The sequence below is a fragment of the Henckelia pumila genome, chromosome 3 (assembly GCF_033568475.1).
Source record: "Henckelia pumila isolate YLH828 chromosome 3, ASM3356847v2, whole genome shotgun sequence".
In the NCBI taxonomy this organism is placed as follows: Eukaryota; Viridiplantae; Streptophyta; class Magnoliopsida; order Lamiales; family Gesneriaceae; genus Henckelia; species Henckelia pumila.
The window spans coordinates 149,191,193-149,212,057 of record NC_133122.1 but is presented as its reverse complement, the minus strand read 5'-3'; the positions used below and the strand labels follow the sequence as shown (position 1 = coordinate 149,212,057).

Sequence of the window (20,865 nt, the reverse complement as noted above, 5' to 3'; positions counted from 1 at the left end):
TCAAATTTCCATGATATTATTTTCATGTTTGCTCATAGTATTTTCCATATCAAACTTCACAAAAATGCAATAAAGAAAAATTAAGTACAATACAAATGCAAAATATAACATGCTTTATAATACAAGAATGCATGAAAAATACAAATTTGTTACACTCTAGTCCCACCAATCTTTTAATCAATGTCTTCGAAATCATTCAAAAAATCTGCAGCATTGAAACTAGTTGAACCAATTAAATGGTCACTATTTTCAACAAAATTGGTCTCTTTTCCTTTCCCCTTTGTCGATTCTTTATAGAGCTTACATAGATGCTCAGGGGTTCGACAAATATGTGACCAATGTCCTGGAGTGCCACATCTATAACAATCACTCTCAGATCTTTTTGAGTGATTTTTATTTTCACTCGTATTTTCATGCTGCCTTTTTGGTGGGTGGTTCGTGACGTTCTTTTGAGATGAGTTATTGAAGTAACTATCTCGATTATTTTCATATCCACGGCCACGACCACGACCACGATCGCGATCATTTTTACGTCCACGTCCTCGACCTCGTCCATGACCAAAATCTGGTCTATGCCTTTGATTTTGGTTTTCATTTTTAATTACGACATTTGCTTCTGGAAATGCCGTTGATTTAGTGGGTCGGGATTGATGATTTCTTACTAATAATTCGTTGTTCTTTTCCGCCACAAGAAGACATGCGATTAGTTCAGAATATCTCGAAAATCCACGCACTCTATACTGTTGTTGTAGAGTTATATTTGATGCGTGGAATGTGGAAAATGTTTTTCAAGCATTTCCATTTCAGTAACAACATGCCAACAAAATTTCAATTGCGAGACTATTCGATACATCGCAGAATTGTAATCACCGACTTTTTTAAAGTCTTGGAATCTCAACGTATTCCATTCATCACGGGCGGTGGGGAGTATAACTTCCCTTATATGCTCAAATCTTTATTTCAGCTCTTTCCATAAAATCATTGGGTCTTTTTTTGTGAGATACTCACATTTCAATCCTTCATCAAGATGTCTACGTAAGAAAATCATAGACTTTGCTTTTTCTTGTGAGGATGATATATTATTTTCTTTGATGGTATCGCTTAGACCCAATGACTCAAGATGCATCTCTACATCGAGAGTCCATGACATATAATTCTTTCCAGTGATATCGAGCGCAACGAATTCAATATTTGCCAAATTTAACATGATGGTACTAGAAAAATAACAATGCATTTTATTAGTTAATTTCCATTAATATGAAAATACAAAATAATGGAAGAACGAAAATTACAAGTGCGTGTACAAATAGAGAAAAAGTATGTGGTGGAAAACCGCTGGTGAGTACAAGATTCATGAGCATGATGATCATAATCGTTATGAAAAATAGCCTTAGAAATGCCATCATCTTCATCTTCAAAAAATCGAGGAGAAATTATTTTGAGAGAAAGAGTGAATTTGGTGTGATTGAAATGAGTTTGAGTGAACATATTTATAGGGCAAAACCCAGCCGTTTGTTACCGTTGGGGTAAGAAAAAATCGAGTATGTGTTGAATAAAAATTCGTGATAATCATGTGATGCATATAATGATAATCATAATTAAATATACGCAATAAAATATATATCATATCACGTTATTATAAGGTCAGTGTCCTAGATAACCTCTTATATAATAACATGAAATTATATATTGATATAGTTAGTATATATACATAATAAATATATATCATATCACGTTATTGTTTAAAAACCTTAGAGGCTTTTATACTTGTCGTATCCCTTACTGGGAGTGTGGGACGTCGTCTTAACATCCTCCCAAATTTATAACAAGTTTTTTTAAAAAAAACTAATTTTTTTTTATCATTTCTGATAATAACATGATATTATATATTAAATATATACACAACAAATAAATAAACAATAAAATAAATATTCTTACTTTTGTTACCTTTTTCTTGTGTTTTGGAGCTTGAAAAAATATGGAGGACTTTTAGAGTTTCGTGCTGATAACGTGTTGTGAAAAAGTAAAAATTTACGGTAAAAAGTAAATACTCCAAAACTCAAAATATATCAAACTCTACACTTTATAATATTTTTCTCTCAACTCAATTGTATTTTTCATCACAAATGAAGACCTATTTATAGATCCACATTTGAGATTAGTCCAAAAATTAATACATCATCATCTACATCATCACACACTAATTCTTCACATTTTACAACTCAATATTCAACATTCAACATTCAATATTCAATATTCAACATAATAATAATATATTTTTCAACAATTTTGATATTTTAATTCTCCATATTATCCTCATATATTTTATTAAATTCTCACCATTTCCTATGCTAAGGTTTTATAGATAATTTATCAAAATTTTTCTAAATTAAAATAAAAATAATTTTATTTTTTAATATATGTTTAACATTTAAAATAAATTTAATTTTTTTTGTATGTATATTACTATTTACATTACTTTCATAGTATTATATCCTTTTTGGTAATTTCGACGATAAAAAGATCTTATAATACCAAACACATCAGTACATCTTTAAGTTATTTAAAATAAGTTCATCCAAACACTTAAACAACTTATTTTTAAAATAAGACCTAACAACTTATAAACTCCTAAAACATCTTATAAGCTCTTAAAACTTATAAGCTGTTTTTAATATGCTTAGTCAAACACCCGCTAAGACCCACATCTTATAAGGGAAATTAGAAAGAAAAAAAATAGATATTTTATTCTCATGAAGGGTTCAGTCAAGAGATGTGAAAAAAAAAATATCAGATATCATAAATATTTGAATTTATCCGCGTGGGCACATGCATGTATTCACAACATTGGAATCAGGGTGTTATGAGCAAAATGTTTAAAAGGTCAATGCCATATTAGCCTATTAATTTTTTATAGGGAGGTTTTATGACAATTAAGATTTTTGCAGAGTGTCGGATGCATTTTGCTCGAGATTTTAGCATTAAAAATATAGGGGTATTGCATCAATATGTCGTTTGAAAATTTTATAAGGCATAAAATCTGCTAAAAATATTAATAGGTTAATGCAATTTTAATTTTTTTTTAAAAATTTAGCACATTTCACTCGTATGTTATAAAAACTCAGACACATTTACCACATCTGATAAAGATTTTATGCTATTTTTCGAAAACATAGGAACTACATGATATCAATTTTGTAGATGATATTTTTTTACTTTTTTTGATTTTTCAGTAGAGATGTCATGCAATTAGCCCTAAAAATATATCTCACCAAATTTTTTCATACTCGGACAAAACAACGTATTACAGGAATTTAGCTTCTCCTGACAGACCATTTTGAATCAAGATCCCAAGCTTTGAATTCTAAAATTATATTTCAGGCTTCATTTTCATCATTCAAAAAACGCTTTTGGTCCACTTAACAGCTAAAAAGCCAAACGCTTTCTGCTCGGTCGTTCTATTTCTTTTTAATATTTCCCTTCCTTTTATATATATATATAGTTTTACCATGCTGCCCACCTATCATGTCCACCACTATGCCCATCAATGATGTGTCATTATTCTATTGGATGAGATAAATATGTGATAAATTGTAAGCCCAATAGAATAATGCCACATCATTGGTGGGCATGATTGGTGGACATGATAGGTGGGCAGCATAGCATAACTCTATATATATGCTGCCCACCTCCCGTGCTCACCTCCATGTCCACCTATGAGGTGACAATCATCTAATGTATGAGATGAAATATATACAAATGGTTCATCCAATGGATGAGTGTCACCTCATAGGTGGACATGGTGGTGGGCACGGAAAATGGGCAGCATAACAAAACTGTATATATATATATATAATTTTTTATTTTTAATAGTAATAATAATAAATATTTGTGTGTCCCATTTTCTTCGGGACATAACTGTGCCTGGCCCTCAAAGCCAGAAGTTTTACCTTATAAAACAAACGTGTATATTTAAATTATTTTGTCAATGAACTAGCTGGTGATTCTTAACTACTTTTAAATTTTAGTATAATGTTTAACGTATTTAAATTGTTATGAAGACAACTTGATATTGAACCATATATATATATATATATATATATATATATATATAAACCAACAACTTCGATAAATATGACATTAATTTGCTCGGTAGGTATGTCGGGCAAAGCCCCAATGTCCACAAGGGTAAATTGTTCTGTCATACGTTATTCCATCTTCTCCTGGTTAACCAATTATTAGTGAAAAAAATATCAAAAATTTAATTCGTAATTTAAAAAATGTAATAGAACTTTTAAATAAGAAAATATAATTTCGTACGTTGATCAATCTTGATCTATCATTAGCAAAAGACCCGTCGGAACGCCCGTGCGTCTTCAGAAAAACCTCCCAACTAGTGGGTTCCCTAATCAATTGTTGATGTTGCATTATATATATTAGCATTTTATTGCACGCATTTGTGTGCTAACTTTATTTTTATAATAAAATTATATTTCAATTATAGCCGACGAACAAAATTATTGTATTATATATTAAATACAAAAATTGAGGAGAAAAAAATAATTCAATGAAAAAAAATCATAACGGAAGGAAAAAAAATTGAGATAGTGGATAAAAGCGGTTGAGTGTGTGGGTTGTTTTTTTTTTTTTAAGTGTGTGGGTGTTTTTTTTTAAATTTATTTAATTATTTAAATTAGCATACCAAGAGACTAAGAGGTTCTTGCATAATATAGTAATATATATATATATATATTTATATATATATATATATATATATATATATATATATAATATCAGTAAAAATCCAATTAATTCAAATATACCAAATATAATTTAATATCATTTGTTGATGTTTATTTTTACCAAATTCACAGTGCGCACAGCATAGGGCTTCGATCTGCCAACGTGCTTTGTCGTCCCAGTCTCCCAATACAGTAGGCTCGCTCTGCCTATTCGCCTTATAATTTTTTTTTGCAGAGCTCTTCCACTTTGCAGTTTCTCAATGAGTTAGCAATACATCCCAAATAGTCCGGTCAATAGTATTTGGCACAATTCCATGATTTCGACAGTCATGCAATGTTCGCCGGCAGATAATGCAGATAATAACAAATTTGTTGTACCAAATGTCGCGGATTTGTGAATCATACCGCTCCTCCCATTTGTAATGCGCTTCAAGTATTTAAAAAAAGATGACAAGTTTTAAAATTTATTATTTATAATTGAACTAAAAACTACAAATAATTATAGAGCTTTAATAATTTGTTATCAAATAACATACCACAAACTCATCCCAATACCACGAGTATCCAGTTTCACAAACTTGTTGCTTAATTTTTTTTTTCAATGAATGCAGCAATATTGTTTTTCTTCGGAAGGAAACTGAATGTAAGTATGTAAAGAGCAACAATCAAGACACTACAGCAGAAAAACTAATAGACAAGAGCAAAAAAATGTTGTTAAAAAAGGGTCTGAAACCGATGTTAAAAGTCATATCTATAGCGCAACACAACATGCATGCCCCTAACTAAACTAGGACATTTACTCCTAATCTTATTCTTTTTAGGGAGTGTACATAAAAATTTCTACTTATTTTGAAGTGATTCTTTCAGATATTATAAAGAAGTGAGTGAGAAATAAAAGTAGTAAGGGTTTGGAATAAAAACTCAAAGCTAATAAAAGATAAAATTTGAGTGTTTGGAGAAAAATTTAAACATACTTTTTTAGTAAAATAACAACAATATCCTTAATTATTATTGCATTTTGAATATTTTAATTGTATCACAATTAATTTATCTTGTTATAATATGAGTGCTTGTAAATTATATAATATTAAAAAATTAAAAAATGTAAAAAATAGAATGAAAAAACTTGTATAAAAGCACAAAATACGAAAAAATTACGGAAATGAAAATCGTAAAAAAAATGCAATTTTTTTAAAAATAAATGCTTGTAATAAAATATGTTGGAATTATATGAATTCCATACAAAACTTTTTAAAACTCATATATAAATAAAATTGAAAATTTTAAAAAATCTATAAGAAAATTTAAAAATTTAAAAGGGGGCGTGAGTCTAAGAAAAAAAAGGGTAATTGGATACATTACTTTATGAAATACCGAGATTGCTAAAAGTCTTTTATGAAAAAATAATGATCTACTAGCTCCTTGTGTTTTTTAATCTTGAGCACATACTCCCTGTGTTTTCAAAATTTGAGCACATAACCTTTTGTCCATACGTATTTTCAGGGGTATTTGTGCACAAAATTTAAAAACACAAGGGGTTTATAGTCATAGGAAGTTTTTAGCAATCTCATGATTTCATAGGGTAGTATATGCAATTATAAAAAAATGGTTAAAATAAGGGATAATAGCAAAAATAGTCATGTAAGTTTGCTTGTTTTGTGATTTGGTCCTATAAGTATTCAATTTTGGGTTTTGGCCCTGTAAGTTTAGTTATATTTTGGTTTTTAGTCCTTTTTTATTTAAGCAATGTTTTTTTATTTATAACCGGACTGGTAATCAAACGGATCTAACTTAAAAAAATGATCCAAATAGTTGGGATGTTTTAACTGAACGATAGAATCGAAAAACCATTTATATAATATAATATAAATCATAATATATTTTAAATTATAAAAACCTAAAAAATTTATATAAATAAAATATATATATATATTTATCGTAGTTTGAAAACTAAATAACTATATAAAATATATTCAAAAAACTTATAAACTCTAATATTAATAAATAATATTTTTAACGAGAAAAAAATTTCAAATAACCATGTATATATATATATATATATAAAAAATAAAATAATAAATTAAGGTTTTAAAATAAAAAAAACTATTTTTTCGGAAAAAAAACGAAAACTAATTTTCCGGTTCTTGACCAGTTCTGCCGGTTCAACTGTTATAATGATTTTTGGGAGTGTTTCAGATCAAACCAGTTACCGGTTCCGGATTGAACCGGTTGAACCCGTGGGTACGATCCGATTTTGAAAACATAACATTTAATTGTTGATGTCACAACAGACACATCATCATTTCTCAATGTCACTTAAATATTTTTAGCTGTCACGTCCGCATTTTCTGATATCACGTCAACACTCTATTAAGAAAAGACTAAAAACCAATTATAAGAACTAAAAACCAATTATAACTTAACTTAAAGGACCAAAATCCAAAATTAAATACTTACATGACCAAAACACAAAATAGACAAACTTTATAAGAGCATCTTGACTATATTCCCTTCCCTTAAAATAATTGAGGACAATTATGAAATACGATTGAAAGTTAGATGGAAAACGGCTTCTCGGTGAAGGACTGAAGGTGACGGAGAAAATTAAAATGGCAAGAAAAAATTGTTTTGCTGGCATCAAAACGTCAAGTTTTTGTTTTGTTTTTGTTTTTGTTTTTGTTTTTGTTTTTCGTTTTGGTAGGTTACAACATTTAATGATTGAAAGTTAGATGGATTTTTTTTTTCTAAAGACGAAGAATCCATTGAAAAATGTATTATTCAATTACAGATTATATGAGTCAAACACGCGCGAGTAACATAAAATTACAATTTTTTAAAAATAAAATTATAACATGCATGTATTTTCGGTTTAGAGGGGTTGCCATACTTATGTGTAATCGAGTCGAGTCGAAATTTTGAATATTTGAGTTTGACTCGTTTATAATCGAGTCGAACTCAAACTTTACTTAGGGAATATATTTATAGCTCACGACTTTATTCGAAATTTTATCGAACCTAAATGAACTTAAGAAATATAAATTAAAAATTAGATATTCATTAAATTCATTAAAAACATAAATTATAGAGAAAATTTAATATTTTATTTAAATTTATAATTTTATTCTAATAAATAAATTTAATAGTTTTTTATATTTTTTCTTAAGTAAAAATGTAAAATCTATAAATTTAATATCAAAATTATTATTATATTTATATAAGAGTTGACTCACGAGTCTACTAACGAACATGTTCACGAGTTAACGAGCTGAATATTGTAAAACTTGAGCTGAATTCTTTTATATTAACGAGTTTCATTAAACGAGTTCAAACGAGTTTTTATCGAATTGAACTCCTAATAAATTATGAGCGACCTGATTCATTTACTCAGCCCACTCATATATTGATAGAGTCATTTGTACTCACATTCCTATACATTTATGTATTTGACACTCAACTTTTTAATAAGTGTAAAAATTATAACATGTAAGAGAGGTGAATGACCAAAGGAAAAAGTGAATAGGGGAGGTGAATGCAAATTATTCTATATTGATATTGCATGCGTTATTTTACATGTCGAATATTAGCGATAAATTCTCTAATAATAATAATAATAATAATAATAATAATAATAATAATAAATAAATAAATAAATAATGAACATAAAAATTTTAATAAAATAATGTAAATTGGAATGTAAATCGTGGATTAGTTATAACTCATTTGACATCAAGATCTCATAGTTCAAGACTCGGTTGTAACAATTTTTTCCCACAATTCCAAAAAGAAAAAAAATAAAGAAAGAAGGGAAATGTAAATCTGGACCGGTTATAAAATAATTCAATTAAAGGTTGGATATTGGCGGAGCCAGCCTAGTGTTAAATCAAATTCCCTTTAATTAGATGTATTAGCAAATTTTGCATCATTAACCCCATACCAAAATATAAATGTGGGTCAATATTAAAAGGCAGTAGAATCGACACAACAATTTCAAGATCGAAATTAGTTCAATATTGAAATTCGTGTGTGTATATATATAGTTTTGTCATCCAAAACACTAGTATGCAGAATAATTGAATTGACGTTCAACATTTTTCTAATTTCTTTTTTTAAAGATGTTTGCGCGAACAACTTAAAAATATTTAATGCTGACATAACATTCCACCAGATCTTTGCGCAAATATCTCAAAAAAACTTTTAAAGAAAACAAGTTGGACTGACACCTAAGTTATCCTGCACAATGCAATGCAGAGTAACAAATTATACACGTATATATGAGTTTTGATATCATGGACAAATTTTTTCTCCCAAAAATAGCATTCAAGAAGAAATTTAAGTTGACGGATTAGTTGGCTATAATTTATTAATTTGGGCTTTGAAAACGATATGTTAAAAAAGAAACAGAAAAGAAAGAAACCTGATTCAATAATTCTGATTCATGCGAAACAGACATTTGAAGTGATGAGTGGCAGGTGCTTGAGAAAATGACAGTTAGAAAAGATGCAAAAATCCAATCTCATTTGATGTTAAAAGCATTTCTTCATGTCACCCCAAAACAGTACTTGAAATAACTTCATGATTGAAATAGTTGTTTGAAAAATTTTTAATTCGTAGCCTAAAGTTGCTTTCGATCTCACTTTCTTATCAGCACATGTATTGCTTTTCAAAGCACAAAAATCAAAGCAACTACTTGTACTTGGAACTTTTTCTTTGAAGGGGTTATAAAAAATATGTCCTTTTGTGTTGTCATCATTCAAGAATGAAATCCAAGAAAATGCACGAGTTTTTGGTATAAATTGGGTTGTTGGCTTTCTCCTGCATGCCTCACATGAATTCCTGGAAGGTATCGTTGCATTCTCATTAATGGTTTTCCGCTTGAGGTGTCTTCATCTCTCATTACTCATTAGTCGAGAAAGAGAGATTTAATGTAATTTGAAGGACGAATTTTAGTGTTTCGAGAGAATCGTATACACATGGGCCGCTCCTTTTAGCTGGCACTCTGCTCTTTTCATAAGCTGAGATTGATGAATGATCTCTAAATTTCGTTTTCTTGATATTGACAGCTGAATTTTTCTTGATGATTATATGAAATGAAGTTCTTTGATGGCTTAAACCCGCGGGATAATCGGTCACCTACTCATTTTTTGTTCTTTCACTGATTTAGGAGATTGGTTTGATATGGGAAAGGGAAAAGGTTGGTTTACTTGTGTGAGAAGATTTTTCGTTCCCGAGTCAAAACCAAAATCAGATAAGGTAGAAATTCTATGATCATAATCTGTTCTGTTCTTCATTTTCATAAATTTTTGTTTTTGATGATGGTCCTGTGAATGTGAATTGGTTAGAGATCAAAGAAATGGAGTTGGTTTTTAGGAATTTTCAAGTTCATGCAGTGCCCTGAGCTGGAACAACCTCAAAAATTGCTAAGCGAAGCTGCAGAAGAGCAGCGAAAACGTGCATTTGTTGTGGCCATTGCAACAGCAGCTGCAGCAGAAGCTGCTGTTGCTGCTGCCAATGCCGCAGCCGAGGTTGTCCGTCTCACGAATATATCGTACGAAATCGAACGGAAAAAGCAGTACTTGGCAACCGTCAAAATTCAAAGTGCTTATAGAGGTCATCTTGTGAGTTTCTTTAAATTCACAGAAAATTTTACGCCATAAATTTTGCATTCACTAATCATTATGTAACAGAGAAAAATTGGTAGGTCTTTTGCAAAAAGTTAAAAGTATCGATAAATTTGATCCGATTATTAGATTGATTTGGATGTTCTGCAGGCTAGAAAAGCATTGAGTGCATTAAAAGGGATAGTGAAACTTCAAGCAGTGGTTCGAGGCGAGCTAGTAAGACGCAGAATTGTAAAGAACTTAGCATCCATGTATCTTGCCTCAAAGTCGCAGTCGGAAAAACCACATCATTATAGAGCTCCAACTCTTCTTGATTACCTAAATTACAGTGAAAAGAGACGTAATCTCATGGGAAAGGAAGGAATCAAATCAGAAGAACAAAGAGTAAATGAGGAAAATTCTGTTTTGCGTGATTCTTTTGGCCTAAAATCCAACTTAAAGTGTAACCTTTATTCTGTTCTTGGCAGCTTCATTGTGATACTCACAGGAGTTGGGATTTAACCTTGGTTTCGAAAGATGGATTCTACTTGAGAAAGCAAGAATCTGTTGCTAAAAGGGACCGAATGAAGCATTTTTCGTTCTCTCATCAGGTAATCTTGATTCTTTTATCTGCCTATCTGGTGCTGAATAACAAGTATCTTTATTCATAAACAAAGTGTGTTCACTTTTTCGCTTATTATTTCAAGAGAGTGATTAGTTTTCTTATTTAGGAGAGGGAAAATTACCAAAACTTGCAAGGATCAATGACCCCCAAAGAAAATAGAAAAAGCTGCTGGTTTGATCAAGAATTTGAGGAACATCAGCATGAAGAAACAGAAAGGTTGAAGCATTTGCCACTTTCAAATCTTAGGCTGCGAACTACACAGAAACAAGAACTAATGGAAGAATTAACTTCGCCCTTTTCGTTACCAAGAAGATCGTTTTGCCACATGAAACAGAAATCAATCAGAGAAGATGGATCTTTACCCAATTCTCCAGTTTTTCCAGCATACATGGCCACCACAGAATCTGCTAAGGCCAAGTCTAGATCACTGAGCACACCAAGGCAACGGCTGAGATTATGTGACGCGTACTTAGGCCAACATTCTCCGTACAAGATCAAGATTTGTTCATCAAGTTCATTCAATGGTCAAACAACTAACACCTATAAGAAGAGCATCATGGTTCATCAAGATTAAGAAGGAAAATGATTCAGTCTTCATTATGTTAAACCTTTGAATATACGCCCACGGTTTAGTACATGCCGTCCGCAAGGCACTACCCTGCGGGTGACATGTAACCCCATGATTGGTAAAAAATAATGGGTCCCACATGGGACCCACTGATTTTAACCAATCATGAGCCGCCACGTCACCCGCTGGACACTACCCTGCGGGTAGCGTCGACTCAACCATACGCCCACATCCTAGCTTCGATTATAATTTCTCGTGTCAATATGTGCATTTACCCAAATTTTTGCCTTTTTTTTTTTGCTCTGGTTTGCTGTTTTCTATTTACATTTTGGCCAATGAATCTTATAGAGAGCCCTCTTTTCTTTCTAGTGTCCCAGTTTTATATATTTTGTTTGTAACTGAAGTAATTATCGCCAACTGAAATTCATCATATTACAGAGTGGGTTCACGACCACAGAAAACTCGGAAACATAGTGAAGAAACCAGAAAAATACACCATGTTCAGTAGAATTTCTTGTTTACCAACGTTTTATTGTAATAAATTAGTTGAACTTGAACTTGAAGTCCTTATTCTACGGATACAATTTGTATTCAACAGAACTAGTTAAAAGTGATAGGATACTTGCTTTGTCCATTCGGTTGGAAGACCCCGAAATGCTTTTCAATCTCAGGATTCTTCTGATTTTCATCAAATGCAGAAAAAATGTATGTTTCTATTGCCCTTCCAGGTCTTTTAGGCGTTCCATTCTTGACCCGTTGAATCAAATTCGTGTTATAAAGTCTTGCGTTTTCAACAGTCGCCGCAGTTCCTCCAGCCGTAGGCCAACCACTCTCAGATACCACAATCTCAACTGATGGGGCTCCATACTTTTCAAGTGCTGCGTAAGTAGCATCTAAGATCGCGTAGAAAAGATTCTGATACCGTATTCCACCAGGAACAACGATTCCATCAGACGTAAAAAGCGCGTAAGGCAGGCTAATAGATCCTTGATTGTCAACATATGAAAAGTAAGGGTATATATTCACTAGCAAAGGGGCTCGGTTGTTTGCTAGAAAACTTACTACCGGCGCAAGATATGACCGAACATCATCTCTAAACACTCCATCCGCCGGAGGGTAAGCGTTTCCAAGAACTCCCGTGTCAATAGCAGTGGACACTCTTATCTGGTTTCCAAGTCCAGCACTAGAAATCGCATTAAAAATGTTCCTCAAAGCCGGAAGAACGAATCCGACATACTGAGAGGTGTCACCTCTTATAGGACTGACTTCATTTCCAACAGCAATGTACCTGAACCTGACATTAGGATAGTTTCTTACATTGTTTTGCACCCACGTGTTCGCGTTCGCTTGGCTAGCTGCAACGTTCTGCAAGTCGGTGTTGGGAACGCCTAATATGACCTCTATGTTAGAGCCTCCGAGAGCCTGGAGAGTTGGCTGGTGGGGGTCGTAAATCCGTATTCTTCTGATATTGTTCCTATTGTACAGGGACACGACGTCCGGAGGAGAAGGCAGCCCAGTCCCGAGCCTTCCGTAGCAAAGTCCGGTCTGCGCCACTGCATTATTATAGCCAACAAAACAACTCAGTATGTGCACTAATATTACATTTTCATGCAAAATAAACAGGTTACTTATACAAGACGAACATTAATCGAAACAGAAAAAAGGACCTGTTAAGTCCATGCTAGCTATCATCACAAGTCCAAAAAGGACCATTTCAAGAAAGAAATAACTCTGTTTGTTAGCCATTGAGAAACAAAATTAACGCACAAAACTTTGTATGATGAAGTATAACACCACATATCACATCCCCTTTTATAGCTGTTTTTAGCGTAGAAAACGGGCAGGATTAGATTGGAAATTCAGCTCATTACTGGCTCAACATTCTGTGGAAAATTTGGCAGAAACAAAATTCCAAGAAGACAAGGAATTGATTACACCTATATTAATATTGTACTGTCCTATTTGAAATTTTCCAATTTATGTTCAGAAGTCATTCTGAACCTTCTATTTTTTATTTTTATTTTAGTTTTTAAGATTAAGATCTCTTGCAAAGTCTAACTTCAAGAGTTGTCGTGTCCAATTTTTCGGATGAATTCTTAAGTGTTGTAACTTTTGTGTACGTGCAAGATAAGATGATCTTATCAGCTTGCTTGACTTGTCTTAGGCTGCTAAATAGTAGAGTAGTAGACTCTTTTAATAATTCCAAGGTATGATATATGAGTCCAAACTATGATTGGCTGCAATCTCATTGTAAAATATCAAAATAGTTAAAAAAATAAAATAAAAATAGAGAGTTGATTTCTATGTTTAATTCGTTAGAAAGAAGTTCAATTTTAACTTCATAATTGCTGTAGGGCGAAGGGGGCAATGGCTCCCGCGATTTTTTTTTTAAAATTGATTAGTATATAGTATTTTTTTGTTTTTTTTTGTATATATATTATTTGGCCCCCCTAAAATGTCATCTATTGTCATTTGGTCTAGTGGTTGGCCTTCCGAACTTAATCCCCTGGTTCAGGTTTGATTCTCCTCTAGGCCAACTTTCACTTTTTATTTTTAATATATATATATATATATATATATATATATATATATATATATATATGAGTCCGAAACTATGATTGACACGCAATCTCATTGTAAAATATCAAAATAGCTGATAATCTGAAAAAAAATAAAATAAAAATAAAGAGTTGATTTCTATGTTTAATTCGTTAGAAAGAAGTTCAATTTTAACTTCATAAGTTTAGATATGTGTTTTTTTTAATACTTATGTCAATGTGGAATTCATGCTTTATTAGGGGCGAATTTGCTGTAGGGCGAAGGGGGCAATGGCCCCTGCAAAATTTTTTTAAAAATTGATTAGTATATAGTATTTTTTTGTTTTTTTTGTATATATATTATTTGGCCCCCTAAAATGTCATCCATTGTCATTTGGTCTAATGGTTGGCCTCCGAACTTAATCCCCTGGTTCAGGTTTGATTCTCCTCTAGGCCAACTTTCACTTTTTATTTTTATTATATATTCTCACTTTAGCACATTAAGATAGTGTTTGAGATAGCTTTTAAAAAACATTTCTCGGATTTTTTCTTCTTCTTAAACACTATCTAAAACCCTCTTACCATTTTTTTTAATATAAAAAGTTAGCACCTTTTATTTTAAACTATCTTATAATTTTTTTATTTTTTGTTATTTAAAAAGTTACCATCATTTATTTAAAACAATAAAATATGATTGATTTTTAATTTTTTAATTTCTTATTTTACTCAACTTCAATACACATCTTGCTCGATTTTTCACAAATTTGAAGTGATTTTAAGGTTTGAAATTTTGGGATTTTTGATATCTGATAATATCATTGTTTTTAAACCAAGTTTGGTAAATTTTTTGTTTTTATCAACATCAAAATTTGGTTTCGTAACTTTTTTAATCTATTTCGTTATTTTTTTGTTCTATGATGTTTTTTTAATAATTTCCTTATATCGTCTTTTTTTGAATCTTATTAAATTACTTGCAAGTTGCGATAGTTTTTTTCTAATTGAAAAACTTACTCATCGACTTGGAAAAAAAACAAAGTCATGTCCACTTGTGTCTGCAAAATAAAAAAAATTCAATAAAAGCTTAATTTATTGAATGAATGATTACATATTACTTTTTTATTGTTATTATTTTTCTAATATATTTAATGAAACATCTCTATGAATTGAGATTGTGTCTCTTGCTTAACATGTTTTTATTGGTTACAAATGAAAAAAAACCAATTATAAAATATAAAAGACAACAAACACTGATATGTACAATGATAGATTTTGATATATAATCGATAATATCTTTTTAAGGAACATTTGACTTTTCTCTTTTGGGAAAAAAATAATATTAAATTTATGTTATAAATATATTATTATTATAGATGATTATTTTATTAAAGATATGCGATCAAGATAAATATGCAAAGATAATATTTGTACAGATTTGTATCTTGGTATATTTCCCTATAAATAAGGGTGATTGAGTTCAATGAAAAAATTATATTCATGTTATTGAAAGTTATACAAACATATAATAATTATTTTCATTATTTTGTATCCAGACGCGACCCTCCAAACATGAAGTCTTGGATCGGCCCCTGGCTTTATGTGTTCGAATATATGAAAATTATCATTGAAATCATACCGTAAATGATTACAGTTAAAATGCAATAGTTTTAGCAACATGATACTATAAAATGATCAATAATAAAATTAAAGTACCACAAAATAACTAAAAAAATAAAGAAAAAAATAACGTGATTTATATTAATTCGTAATGATTATATTTTGAATTATATGCAGAAAATACGATAAAATTATTTTGTATACGAAAGAAGGGTTATAATCATATTAATATTTTTATAATATGATAGGATCGAAAACGATGTGTAGAGGGGTGTGAATATACACTTTTAAAATATTTTAAGCTACAATAGCTCGGTTCTTGAAATATTGAGCACCGATGAATTAGATCGAGTTTGGTTTAAAAAACAAGCGAAAAATACTCGAAATAATCCTTCGTAGAAACTGATTTATCATTTTGTAAATCATTTTAAAAGGTTTAAGTTGATAGATGAAAACAGTTTGGTTGAAGCATTTTATCAAACACTTTGTATGCTATGAAGAACACATAAAATACTTCAATAATGGATCTTAAAAATCAGTAGCATAAGTAAAATAAATGCGATAAATAGACCAAGATTTGTTATGGATGTTCGGAGATTTCAACAACTCCTAAGTCACCCTTTCTTCATCCTCGAAAAGATATCACTAGAAGACTTTGATTTATACAACACATTTGTACAAACTCACTCCGGTTTAGGACTTACCCACTACCCAAACAAGGACTCCTAGCCACTTAAATGATTGTAGGCCGCAACCTCACAATCCACATAATGTTTACGTCTTTATGTCAAGACTACAAATACAATCTTTAACGTTTTTGTGTTAAGACTCTCACTTAACTAATATATGAATACAACTCTCGAATATGTGAGTGAGTTGGGTTCTCTTCAACTGATATATAAAGATTTCGGACAAGAAAGAATGTTCTATAAACTTGGTTTGGTGTGAAAAACTTGGCAATGAACGCCCATCTTTCTTCTTGTTCTTCACACCTTGGGCTTTGCTCTCAATCTAGTTGATTTCTTCAAGTAAGGCTGTCCATACTTTTAATATCCTTCAAAAGCTTGTGTTAGATTTTCAAGATGTTGTATTTATAGGCTACAAGAATGAAATAGCCGTTGGACACAGAAATAGAGCCGTTAGAATATTTTTGTACTGTTTCTGGAGCGCTAAAATGAATTTCACTAAACTGATCTTAGTAAACTGAATTTTGGATGCGAAACTGAACTTGGAGTACTGTAGCAGTTTGGGTGTTGTAGCAGTTTTGACACTGTAGTAGTTGAGCAAACTTCGATTTGGTAGCAGTTGAAAAAACCTCAGTTTGGAAGCAGTTGAGCGCACCTTCAGTTTAGTAGATAGACTGATCTTGGAAAGCTTCAGTTTGGGTAGGTAAACTACTCTTGGTAAACTTTAGTTTAGGAGCGAGACCGATCGAATAGCTTGGAGATCAACCAATCGAATAGCTCCGCATGATCCGTTGATATATGGGTAAAGTGATGAATACTAAATTTTAGCCCTCGAACTCAGCCTTTCAACGCCAGCAGAATCAATCAATTTGGAGTTCATATGCAAAAGTTATGTTTGAAATACCAGAGCTGCTCAAAATCAGTTGAGCACAAAATCAGTCTAGTGCTTATGATCAATCTGGTGCTATATCTTCTGATTCGTTGATTTTTAGACAAAGTAACAAACGTAAAAGTTGTAGCATTTTTTCTTAGCTTTCCACAGAATCAAGAATCACTCCATTTAGAGTTTATATGAGAGAGATATTCTTGATATACCAGACTATGCAAGAAATTCTGCTTTGCAGAATTTCAGTTCCAAACTAGAAATTTCAATATAGTTTAACAGCCTCTTAGGATCCGATTCAGTCTTCGACTTGTGAATATGATTTGTATATCATTGTCTTATCTTTCCAACTCAGGGTGAATCATTCCATTAGGATAATCTAGCTGCAAGATATGGCCAAAATACCAGAACTGCTCGAGGTAAACTGATTCTATTTTTCTGCGAAACTGATCAGATTCTATTTAGTATTGCGACGTCTGTTTGATCTAGATAACATCCGTTTTTGCTCAACTGACATGAAATATAATATGTTCCAAATTGCGTTTTCTCTACATTTGTCTTGGTGGCTAACCATTTGGATCATTAAGCTGTAAGATATCATTGAAACACTGGAGCTCGCCAGAAAATCAGTTTGGCTAATTTCGAGTTTAGGCTTCCATCTTGAGTCTAACAACTTTACACTAGAGTAAATATGTTAGAAACACAATAAAAAGCTTTGTTATCATCAAAATTAGGATTTCTTGTGTTCCAAAACCCAACAGTCTATGAGCATTTGTTTAAAAATGTTGGGGGTTTCGAGCTTTCACATGAAATTATAATTAGCTCTTTTGAGATTTCACAAGAGATTGTCCAATAATACAATTTACCTCGTTTCATTTCATCAATAGTTAATGTCGGGAAAATTATAATTTTGGTTCCATATATTTATTCTAGCTTTTACAATTTTATCCTCAATATTGATACATTTCAGTTTTATTAGTCATATACTCATATATATTTTGATTTTGACGTACAAATTTAGTCATTTTTCTATTGGAATGTTGATATGACACTCGGAGTCGTATCAACATCACGTGTAAACATCGTTAAAATTATTTTAAAAAAATAAAGAAAGGATAATATAAGACCAAAAGTATGGTTTAGTTATGTGAGGTATATAAAAATTTCAAGAAAAATATTCGTTTTACCCATCAAAATACATTATTAAAATCGAGAACATACCAATTTTAAACTAAAATTACAATAAACTAGGTCTTTTGTGAGAAAGTCTGTCAGTCTCATGAGTCAACACATATTTACAATAAAAATTAAAATAATATTTTTGACATAAAAAATAATATTTTTAATGGATGATCCAAAAAGATATATGTCTCATAAAACTTACCTATGAGATTGTCAAGAGTTTATGAGAATAACAATTTTTCCAAAAAAAAAATCACGTATTAAAGAGTTTAATGATACGTGAAGAAAAAAATGTAAACGAATGATAAAAGTTAGATAAAGACTTGGAAAAAAAAAAGTTGGCATGGAATGAGACTCGAAATAGGGCAAAGTTAGTCATGGAGAATAGGGAGAAAAGGATATTACTGACTGACTCTTAATAGTCAAGTTTTGAAAGAGAAAAGTTCAAAAACCAAATTAATGAATGTGATAATAAATAGTGTCTACATTAATAAAACGAACAAAAATAAAAAAATTATATACTGACTGACTCTTAATAGTCAAGTTTTGAAAGAGAAAAGTTCAAAAACCAAATTAATGAATGTGATAATAAATAGTGTCTACATTAATAAAACGAACAATAATAAAAAAATTATAATTTTTTTATTAAAAATAACAAATTTACTCAACAAATACATTAATTTAATCAACGAACAGTACTAAAAAATATATTTATTCCCGAGAAAGGATCCCTGTGCAATTTTTTTCCCAAGACACTTTGATAAAGACAACTTCATAATTTTGGTGATGAACAGAGGTAGATTGATTGTTGAACAAAGAAGATCAATCAGAACAAAACCAAGAACAATCTACATTGATCTTATTGTTAAAATAAAATCGACATATCGATCTGGATATATTAAGTCATCTGATTACACAAGCCCGGAACAAATACATCTTCTTAAACACTACGTCTTAATCAGATAAAGTAGATGAGAACAAATCTAACAAACAGAACAGATCAAAAGCCACACAGTGAGCCAGCTAGAAGACAAAGAAAGTTGTTGGAGATATAAACGTTAGCCTCCGTACCCGACACTGATTCAAATTCTCCACTACATTTTGAAAGGTACAAGGACACGTGTCATCTTATGGTTCAATGTCGAATGAAACAAAAGACAAACATTCTACCGGCTATTTTTTAAATGTTGTAGAAGGAGCTGCTATAAATAGTGGATGCTACTCAGAGATAAACAACTTTTGCCAATCTTTGCTCTCGACATTCTAAAAGTTTAAAGTCTTCATTTGCGAAATCTCAAGTAGTCATACAAGTAGCAGATCAAAGTTTAAGATCAATGCTTACATCAGAACAATTGATTAAGATCACTTTGTGATAATTAGATCAACTTGTTGAAGCACATCTCACTTAGAATGTACACTTGTTACTCAGACAGATTGTGATCTATATTAAGAAGTTGATACTATGAATTATTTTCAAGGGTTGATTGGATCGGATTTGTACAAGTTGTTGCGTAAATCAAACTCTTCTAAAAAAATCCTTCTGAAAACAGAAGAAGGGGAGACGTAGAAGTTTTAGCTTCGAACTTCCATAAAAATCTTGCAATCCTTATCTTCATTTACTGCATTTAACTATTTGATCTGTCTTTAAGATTTTACAGTTCAATTTTGCGAGGAAGATTTTTTCCGCCAAACCAGATCAGTTCTTTCGAGCAAAATCATGTTTAAGCAAAAATACTTCACTTTAGGTTGTTAAATCAGTTCAATGTTTCAAAATATTTTTGAGTGTATATTTACCCCCATCTACACACACCAATAATCCTAACAAGTGGTATCAGAGAGGGTTTATTTTCTTAAACTTGAACCACTCTTGATAAGCCATGACTTCATTTGATTAAACTTGAAACATAGAGGACCAAAATCGCAAAATGACAAACATACATGACTAAATTTGCAATTTTCCCATCTAATTGCTATTACATATTAGAAATAAATAAATTGTGAAAATGTTAATTTGGTTAATATTTCAGAACTTTAGTTTTTAATTTTGATAATATCTTTCTTAGTTGTGATTAATTAATTTTATTTATAAAATTTATACATGGTAGTGATAATAATGGAGAAAAAATGAAAGCTTACTCTTCATCACTGTTATAACAAATCAAATTAGGTCAAACAAATTAAATGCATATATTTCTTCCCCAAATAATGATTAATCGTATTCTTTCCCTAAATCTTCAAGAATAGAAGCTGACAAGCTATTTTAACAAGCTATTTCTAGACTTTGCCAAATCTATTCAAGTTGGACGGATTAATTATTTGTAATTATTTCTAATCAAACTCAAATGCATTAAATAATCATAAAAATTCAGTTTTCCACCTAGAACCACACAATGAAATCGAATACTATTTCTAGTTGATTTAACCTTGTGTT

General features: G+C 31.0%; 2 protein-coding genes across 2 annotated transcripts; one reads left to right on the top strand and one right to left on the bottom strand.

Moving 5' to 3' along the window:
- The first annotated feature begins 9,043 nt into the window (after nt 1–9,043).
- LOC140892934 (protein IQ-DOMAIN 12) lies at nt 9,044–11,584 on the top strand. The gene is made up of 6 exons (XM_073301997.1): nt 9,044–9,582; nt 9,904–9,992; nt 10,082–10,357; nt 10,511–10,744; nt 10,828–10,950; nt 11,071–11,584. The coding sequence occupies exons 2-6, from the start codon at nt 9,918–9,920 to the stop codon at nt 11,536–11,538; spliced, it is 1,176 nt and encodes a 391-aa protein (XP_073158098.1). The 5' UTR covers nt 9,044–9,582; nt 9,904–9,917; the 3' UTR covers nt 11,539–11,584.
- A 448-nt stretch (nt 11,585–12,032) lies between these two features.
- Nucleotides 12,033–13,526, bottom strand: LOC140890990 (glucan endo-1,3-beta-glucosidase, acidic-like). The gene is made up of 2 exons (XM_073299187.1): nt 13,200–13,526; nt 12,033–13,085 (listed from the first exon to the last, which is right to left on the bottom strand). Exons 1-2 carry the CDS (start codon nt 13,276–13,278, stop codon nt 12,133–12,135), a joined length of 1,032 nt encoding a protein of 343 aa, XP_073155288.1. The 5' UTR covers nt 13,279–13,526; the 3' UTR covers nt 12,033–12,132.
- Nucleotides 13,527–20,865: the final 7,339 nt, after the last annotated feature.